At 38.1% G+C, this 9,455-nt stretch overlaps 1 protein-coding gene and 1 long non-coding RNA gene across 2 annotated transcripts; one reads left to right on the top strand and one right to left on the bottom strand.

The window, feature by feature from the left end:
* Positions 1–2,770: 2,770 nt before the first annotated feature.
* Positions 2,771–3,335, top strand: LOC115925414. Its single transcript, XR_004064699.1, has 2 exons — positions 2,771–2,865; positions 3,247–3,335. It is a non-coding gene; the product is annotated as an uncharacterized LOC115925414 (long non-coding RNA).
* A 2,250-nt stretch (positions 3,336–5,585) lies between these two features.
* LOC574914 (harmonin) lies at positions 5,586–9,283 on the bottom strand. The gene is made up of 4 exons (XM_030989181.1): positions 9,108–9,283; positions 8,005–8,117; positions 7,331–7,392; positions 5,586–6,040 (listed from the first exon to the last, which is right to left on the bottom strand). Exons 1-4 carry the CDS (start codon positions 9,193–9,195, stop codon positions 6,028–6,030), a joined length of 276 nt encoding a protein of 91 aa, XP_030845041.1. The 5' UTR covers positions 9,196–9,283; the 3' UTR covers positions 5,586–6,027.
* Positions 9,284–9,455: the final 172 nt, after the last annotated feature.

Consider the following 9,455-nt stretch of genomic DNA (forward strand, 5'->3'; position numbering starts at 1 on the left):
CCCCCCCCCCACTTAGTGTTATTTAGGGTACGCGTACGCTCGTTCCCTCCCTTTGGAAGCACCCCCCCCCCCCCACCCTATCTCAGGACTGCCAACATTTCTGAATCCCCCTTTTGCCGGCTTTTCGCTGGCTTTTCCTACCTTGGAGACCCCCCCCCCCCCCAAAAAAAAAAAAAAAAAAAAAAAAAATCCAGAACACTGCTAAATGTACCACCCCCCCTCCCCCAATTTCAGGTGAGCTCTAGTCGATCAAGGGGGACTGGGGGCCAATGCTTTAAACTTTTCAAAATGAAATAATCCTTAATGAGCTTTCAAAGCTAGCAGGAATTTCAGGAATTTGATCCCGGGATTTGATCAATTTTTCTATGATATTCAAAATATTTTATTACCTCCTTTTTACATTTCTCAGGAGTCCAAAGAGAGAGAGAAAAAAACCAACCCCCTTTTTAAAGAAATTAAGAGTCGAGAATGGTACAACGAATCGTCTTCTTTCTCTAATGATTTAATGAAACGTAATAGCTTCCGCGCTTCGCGCGGAAGGAAGGGGGGGGGGGAAGGAAAAAACTGAATTCAGATGAGGATTAAAAGTCGAGAACGGTACAACGAATCGTCTTCTTTCTCTAATGATTTAATGAAACGTAATAGCTTCCGCGCTTCGAGCGGGAGGAAGGGGGGGGGGAGGAAAAAACTGAATTCAGATGAGAATTAAAAGTCGAGAACGGTACAACGAATCGTCTTCTTTCTCTAATGATTTAATGAAACGTAAAAGCTCACGCGCTTCGCGCGGGAGGGAAAGGGGGGGGAGGGAAAAACTGAATTCAGATGAGGATTAAAAGTCGAGAACGGTACAACGAATCGTCTTCTTTCTCTAATGATTTAATGAAACGTAAAAGCTTCCGCGCTTCGCGCGGGAGGGGAGGGGAAACTGAATTCAGACGAGGATTAAGAGTCGAGAACGGTACAACGAATCGTCTTCTTTCTCTAATGATTTAATGAAACGTAAAAGCTTCCGCGCTTCGCGCGGGAGGGGAGGGGAAACTGAATTCAGACGAGGATTAAGAGTCGAGAACGGAACAACGAATCGTCTTCTTTCTCTAATGATTTAATGAAACGTAAAATCTTCCGCGCTTTGCGCAGGAGGGGAAGGGGACCTGAATTCAGACGAGGATTAAGAGTCGAGAACGGAACAACGAATCGTCTTCTTTTTCTAATGATTTCATGAAACGTAAAAGCTTCCGCGCTCCGCGCGAGAGGGGGGGGGGACTGAATTCAGACGAGGATTAAGAGTCGAGAACGGTACAACGAATCGTCTTCTTTCTCTAATGATTTCATGAAACGTAAAAGCTTCCGCGCTTCGCGCGGGAGGCCTGGGGGGGGGGGGGGAACTGAATTCAGACGAGGATTATTTTCGAGAACGGTACAACGAATCGTCTTCTTTCTCTAATATTGTTTGTTGTTTGTTCGTTTGTATGTGTGCCCTTGTGTGTGTGCGTTTGTGTATGTTTGTGTGTGTTTGTTGTGTGTTTGTGCGTGCGCGATCGCGCGCGCTTGCGTAAATTAGTGTGGGCGTGTGCTCGTGCTAGTATGTGATGGCTATCGCCGATCATCCCCCCCACTCCTCGGTACGGATTTACGCCCCTGGGGGTGGGTCTCCAAGGCAGGAAAAGCCAGCAAAAAGCCGGCGAAAGGGGGATTCAGAAATGTTGGCAGCCCTGAGATAGTGGGGGGGGGGGGGGGTGATTTCAAAGGGAGGGAACGAGCACACGCGTACTCTAAATAACACTGAGTGGGGGGGGGGGGGGTGGGAGCCGGGCATCTACTGCACATGATTGCACTTTTTAAGTGCTCGCGCCAGCGCACTTTACGTCTGGGCTATAATAATACCTTGCAAAATAACGAAAAATTATTCTGAAGTTTATGAAGTGCTTGTTCGCGCACGTCGCGCAACTACTCTTAATGATCGTGACATACTGTATACGTGTAGGCTATACAGTTATACATATATACAAAAATAACTCATTTCTCATGCATTATGCTGAAATAGACACGATCACTTTTTTTTCTTCTTCTTCTTCTTCCTTTTTTTTCTCTCTCTCTCTCTCTTTTTGGTAATCTCAAGGGGGGCGGTATTTGTACAGGCCATCCCCCCTCCTTCAAGCGAGGGGGGGGGGGGATGCATGTGTAGAACATTTGTCACATGCATATTCACCTGTTATACACATTTTTACATAATAGCAGTGAAGGGATGTTCCTTTGCAATAATAATGAAGGTAGAATGAGGAACTGTATATTTTGTCCTCTTTCTTTGTCCATTCTTAAAAAAAAATCTTTTAAAGAAAATATGAAAAGGGTAAGAACCTATGACTCTAGATTAATACACATTTGCAGTTGCTTATTTGCATTTTTGTAAGTTCATTTAGGGGATTCAATCACATATTTGATAACAAAAACACCAAAAAACATACAAACAAACAAACATTAAAATAGTTTGTTGGGACTAAAAAAAAAGTACAAAATAAAAGCGGGATTTTCGAAAGGACGCATAGGGAAATAAAATGTTGGGGGATTTTTTTCGCTCCCTCTTCTAAAAATCGTGGATCTGTTCTGATGTGTAAATGGGATTGATTCTACTTGAGCTTAGACTTGTGGAAAAAAGAGAAGAACAAAATGTTATAGAGTTTATTCCGCTGTTTTGTTCTCTGACAGTCACTTGCAATAATACCATCTTTGCATCAGAGGGTTCGTTCACATCTCCTAATCATCCCGGGAACCAGAATTAAAGTTAATCCGGGTTACTGGATTGATCTGACCTTTCAAAGCTTCGAGTTAGAACCGGCTCCTGGCTGCATATTCGACTATGTAGAGGTAACAATACTGCAATATAGCTCTCTGTTGTGGTTTGTTCATACTTACATTATAAAAAGTTTCCGCTCACTCTCTCTCTCTCTCTCTCTCTCTCTCTCTCTCTCTCTCTTTCCAGTCTCCTTTTTTTAAAATAATCTTTCTCTGCTCTTTTAATTTCATCTATTCCCCTCTCCATCTCCCATTTCCTGTTCTCGATTATGTTTTATAAATGCTAGTGGTATTCTTCCCGGTTCTAGTAATTTACTCATTCTATTTTATTAACTTAAAAAAATCATCAAGAATATTATCATGTGGAGCTGATAACACATTTTCAATAAAGAGTTCAATTGTTTCAAATGAATCATAATCGCATAAATTCGGTTCCTCTCTCTTTCTACGCAGGTATTTCAGGACCGCGAAGACGGAACAAGGACATCAATTGCAAGACTTTGTGGAACTCGAAAATTTCGTTCCTCAGTAGTAGTTAAAGGTAACTCTGCTAGTGTCTTGTTCCATAGTGACGTCATTGTTACCAGAAAGGGTTTTTTTGCCAATTTTATTGAACTTGATCCCTAAAAGAACTAAGTAGGACAAATTATGAAGGCGTCATCAAGAATAATTTTCTGTAACGAAAAACAGTGCTTAATTTCACACAAGTAGTCATGACTAGTCTGTTATCCAGGCCAGTCAGAGGCGGTTTTAATTTGTTGCCAATTTGAGTGAGCTTGATCCCTATAAGAAATTAGTAAAATAATTCATGAAGGCATTACCCCAAATCATTTTCTGTAACGAAAACAAAAGTAATTAATTTCACAATACTAGTCATGGGTAGTTATCCAGGCCATTTGTGTTGCCTATTTAGTTAGCTTGATCTTTAATTAGAACTATAATAATCGCAGAGTCATCATCTGAAAACATAGTTTTGTGGAAGAAAACTATCTAGTTTCTCCATAGTAGTTGAATAACATTCTGCTAGTGTCTTGTTTCAGAGTGACATCATTGTTACCATACGTGGTCCTTCAGTGTTGCCAATTTGGTTAATGATTGATCTTAACAATAAACTATATATCGACACAACCACAAAGGCGATATACTAAAACACATTTTGATATTGATGATATAAGTTCCTGACATATGTACGCGTATTATGTGAATACAACAAAAAATCTCTATTACTGTTGAGATCACAATTCGAATCATGATTCATTATTTGTATACTGATATCAACAAAATGACCGGTAATCATAGCACCACACAAAATTCGGTCCAAAATACATCATATTATCAGACTTATCATTAATAACAACAATAAAAATTATAAACTATTTACAAAACACCTCTTACACAAGCCGCGTTTAGTATAGAACAAATCATATTCTGGGTATATATTTTGTTTAACTTTAAGATCTCGAATACACTTTCTTGAATACTATCAAAACGAGACACTACACACAATACTAATACATGAATAATTTCCTGATAATAATTCACAAGGTGTATAATAATTCAAGTACGAATCAATATGATAATAATGATATATTTTATTTGTTACTTTTGAGTACTGAGTATGATAATTCCATTGTTTAATGAGGTTAAACAAAGGAATATAAAGAATGGATGTGGAGTGTGTTGGTGTACCAGTATAAAGTAATACTAAAGCTTAATCATTATATTAGAAATTCCGTTAAAGGCCCACTGCACTACTTGTAGCTACTTGCGCCCTCTATATAACAAACAATGCCTAATCGGTGACCATTGGTCCCCCATGATCCTCTTTTTATTATGTTAACTGAGAGCTGAGTTGATGAGATAACCACCTGTCCAGTGACCTTGCAGGGCAGTCTAATCCCTCCTGTAAACTACGGCAGATAAGCTTTAATGGATTCCGAATAATGATATTTGAAAATGGAAAGAAATATAATACTGCATGTTTATATTTCTTTAGATGTTATTACTCAGCTTTAATCGTCTTTTTCAAATCATGCATACATTGTTCATTTGCCTTAACTGAATTTGCAAATAAACACAGGAGTATAATATATAGGCAAACGCTTGAGGTTACTTTGGAAGCGCCATAAGGACATTTTATCACAATGCGATATGAAAATAGTATAATTTTACAATTATCATAAACATGATTTCAGGGTTTTATCATAATTAGACTTATTATGCATTACTGTGTTTTAGATAGATTGAATAGTGCCACGTTGCATAGCAGTGATGGTAACTTTGCAACGAATTGGTAACTTTCATAGAAACCTGACTTTGACTGGCTGTTGAGTGATGTTGCCATTATATGCTAGTAAATATTGATGGAAAAGTTACCGTCACTGGCAGGTTTTATGCAACGGGCCCCATATTTCCTTTTTTGAAAAAGAGAATTTTCAAGTTCTTTCAATGAAATTTGAATAGGCTTTGATATCTAATTAAGAAAGATGGCACACAATATGCTTTGAATGTATCACAGTTAAATTATATCAGTCGTGCCAATAAGGGAGTTTACAGATACAATCTGCGCATGGGCAGATAAAGGTCATTTGTACCAAAAAGGTAAAACCCACAGAGATGAATACTGGATTTGCGCTCATGAAAGTTATGTAACATTATTCATTTATGCACCAACGGTACATTATATGATACGCAGGTGGAAGTATTCTTTTCAAGAGGGCAAACAAAAGGTATTCATGAAGCACATCTAAGACTTTGGCAGTTATTATTCTAATATGCTTAAAGTGGAACTTCTCCATGTGTAAAAGATCTGTGGATATTTGGAGTAGTTTGTACCATGTGCTATCTGTAAACTCCCTTATTGGCAGAAATACTTTTCTTGTGATTGTTGGGAAACACTTTCCATCAATACACATTGTATTTCTACACCTGGAACCGTCTTATAAAGAGTTGCAATTAATCGCAACTTATTTGCAATTTATATCAATCGCAACTGTGTACATAAGAGATAGGAGACTGCAAATTCGCGATTGGTTGGAGGACTTGCAATTAATTTGGATCAATCGCCATTCTTTATAAAACAAGGCCTTGGTAAGAAAAGAATAAAATATTTGAAATTCAGGCAATGCTCTAAAATTACATCCATTGTTGAATTGCAAACGCCTTGTTTATTTGTGTTGTTCCCTTTTTGTCTCCGTGTGCCATGGGCGTCCACAGATATCTCAGTTCTGTAGCCTAAAAGAAAGTGCTGTGAAAAGAGTAAAGAGCGGATTAAGGAACCACGGTGAAAATGAGTCCGTCTTGCTAAATTACGTTTAAATGCATTTGTGATGCGACTCAGAATACTGTTCTTGATATATATACAGTCTGCTGAAACATGGAATGGTGTTGAATAATTCTTGTTCAACATTAAAGGGAAAGTCCACCCTGAAATTAAGTTAGTTTTAATAGGAGTAGAAAAATGAGAGAAACAAGTCAGTGAAAGTTTGAGCAAATTCCGATTAAAAATAAGGAAGTTAGGATTTTTGAAGTTGTGATCAAGCAAACACAAATTGGCAACTCTATGACGTATCATGCGAGCTCAACTTCCATTTGCTCAGTACTAAAAAAATCTAAAATTTTCATTTTCCCTCAAGAAAAATTTCAACCATACATGCACCCTAAATATAATAATTGCAAATATGTTTCTATACTCCCCCTGCAAGGAACAAATATATATGCCGTCATCAATAACGAAGAAAACATGATTTTATGGAATATTATGCACAAAGCAAATGAAGGAGAGCTCGTATAATAAGTCACAGAGTTGCCAATTTGTATTTGATTGATCACAACTTCAATAATTCATAACTTTCTTATTTTCATTCAGAATTTGCTCAAACTTTCACTCACCCGATTTTCTTATTATTCTGCTTCTATCGAAACAAACTTATTTTGGGGGTGGACTTTCCCTTTAACTCAATACCCTTCTGGCTCTCCGCATACACTATCATGTTTATGCCTATGTTTATCTTGTATCTCACACCAATGGGAAACAAATGTATGTATTATCATGGACAATAAATATTAAATCTTCAAATTGGCAATCCTCTTAAAGAATTTCGAGTGAAAATAAAAATAAAGCACTTAAACCTGCTTTAGTGACCATCTGTCTAAAAAGACCATATTTTTGTTTGTATCCCTTGAAAGTAGGTTCTCAGTGAGACATGTACTAAAGAAACCTGAAGATAAAGACCACCTGCTTATAAAGACCACTTTTCTTGTCTCCCTTGGGTGATCTATATGGACAGGTTTCACTGTATTAAGGATTTATACAAGTTGTGAAAATCACTTATTTTGAACTAGAAATGTTCGAACTGTGATGGGAATCAATGACGAATATCGTCATATGGAAATGCTTCGTATGGAAACCATCTTGTTTTGATTATTGGTGTAATAAAAACACAATTAAATTGCCAAATGGTTAACATACATAGTGGACTGATTTGTGGACTTATAAAATCTTCGTTTTTGTTTATACTATGCACTCTATACTTACACTTCATCTTCGTAGTTCTTTGGCGGCGCTACGGCGATGATCATTCTCAGTATTTGAGATCCCTGTCAGTGTAGAAGAAAAATCATTTATAAATATATTATTTCTTCAAATTTCATTAAGAACACGAATGCATACACCTTAAAAATCGTGTTCTTTGATTTGCAAGCTCAGCGAGGCCTCATAATTAAAATGATTATAAAATGTGCTGTGAGCTCATAACTGCTTTTACAGGCTTAATGAGCGAGTTCGTAATTAGGATTTGCGCATGGGCAGATAAAGGTCATTCGTACCCAAATTGTAAAACCATTGAGACGAATACTTGGATCGTGCTCATGAAAGTTATGTAATCAGTATCATTTACGTATCAATATTATATTTATCTGATGCACAGGTGGAAGTATTCTTCTTAAGGGGCAAACAAAAGGTATTCATGAAGCACCTCTATCACTTTGGCAGTGATTATTCCAAAATGCACAAGTGGGAAGTATCCATCGTGTCTAAGATCTGTGGATATTTTGGGGTCAAGCGGTCCAGAGCTATTTACGAACTCGCTCATTAGCGCAGGTAATAACGCATTCAAAATGGCGTCGTGTGAAACGGATAATACGCTGAAAACTATCAAAGCGTTAGGTGTTATTTTCCCTTTTTTTTATGTTTGCGTTAATCATACTCACGTCAAGTTTTCCCTTCATGTGGTCTTTGAATGTAGTCTGCGCCGTTTCCAAAGGGACGTCAATCAGCTTCTTTCCCTCCAGCATTAAGATCTGATCACCCTTGCTAATGGCTCCTATAATATTGCAATGAGAAATGATTTAATGAGTTCAGTGGTTTCATCACAATCATCTTGGAAAAGCGGATTGTCGTAGATTCGAGTCCAGGGCCACTGGGGCCCGTTTCACAAAACTTGTCATCAGTGACTCATGATAGTTTTTGTTGTAAGCTAGTGAAATCCTTGCTTCTGATTGGTTATCAGCAGATTAGTCACTGAGTTTTGTCATTTTTCATTGAAAAAATGTTTTGTGAAACGGGTCCCTGGTACGGCACTAATGCTTTTGGGCAATACATTAACATACATTTGCCACTCCATACCCAGGAGAGTAATTGGGACCTGGTAGGATGACGAAAATCATTTTGGTCGTAATTGCCATGGGCCTTTATAGTCCTTATGGTAAGAATACTCCCCACGGGAGATGGTGCACACATTGTTTGGCGTGAAAGAAATCCACCACAGCGGTTCGAGTCCCAACGCGGCACTAATTCCTTTGGCAAGACACCTTCATTTGTCACTTTCCACCCAGGTTTCAAATAGGTATTGGTAAGAAAGAATTCCGTGAATGATGTGAGCACCGAAATATTATAGCGCCTTGAGCGCCTTGCATGATGGATAGTTATATGTGCGATAAACGTAACCTATCATCATCATCATCATCATGGTCATCATCATCACAATCATTACCATCATCATCAACATGTGATTTGACTCGATTTTGTTAATGTTTATTCGATCAATCTCGCTATGTACACGTACACATACAGGCGGTTGCACAAAGTTTACGATTAATTTAAAAGCGAGTGATCAATTCGAATCAATCGCAACACTTTATATCAGGGTACCCGGTATCAAATCCTTATCTGGGACCAGTCGTATAAAGAGCAGTGACTGATCCGAACCAATCGCATGATTGCAGTCTCCTATATATCTTATGTACATAGTTGCGATTGATTTCAACCCTTTATAACTATAAGACCCTATTTCACAAAATGACGTCACACATACCACTTTTAGCAGCCGCACCGGCCTCTAGCACCTCTGCTACCACCACCCTCCCAAGAAGGGGTGTATTTGAGCCCCCCTCGAGGTACATCTCTAGCGGTCCATCCTTCACGATCTCAACCTTTCTCAGAGTTCTATCATCAATCTGGCGTGTAGTGAACTGATGGTAACATATTGGTAAAGATAAATAGCCAATTAATATAACAGGGGGGTATTTCACAAAGATCCTAAGTTGAACTTATCTCTAAGTTGGACTTAAAAATTATGGAAAGCCATTAGCATCTTTGAAAATATTTTGTAAAAGTTATTTGAAAGGCATAAAATGTTGATTCAAATCATTCATATTTTCTA

The sequence above is a fragment of the Strongylocentrotus purpuratus genome, unplaced genomic scaffold (assembly GCF_000002235.5).
Source record: "Strongylocentrotus purpuratus isolate Spur 01 unplaced genomic scaffold, Spur_5.0 spur5_scaffold_18, whole genome shotgun sequence".
In the NCBI taxonomy this organism is placed as follows: Eukaryota; Metazoa; Echinodermata; class Echinoidea; order Camarodonta; family Strongylocentrotidae; genus Strongylocentrotus; species Strongylocentrotus purpuratus.

Coding starts and splice junctions, on each gene's coding strand:
- LOC574914 (XM_030989181.1), bottom strand. CDS start 9,195: ATGTACCTCGAGGGGGGCTCAAATACACCCCTTCTTGGGAGGGTGGTG. Junction 8,118..9,107: donor CGGTGCGGCTGCTAAAAGTG/GTATGTGTGACG, acceptor GCAATATTATAG/GAGCCATTAGCAAGGGTGAT. Junction 7,393..8,004: donor ACATGAAGGGAAAACTTGAC/GTGAGTATGATT, acceptor CTACACTGACAG/GGATCTCAAATACTGAGAAT.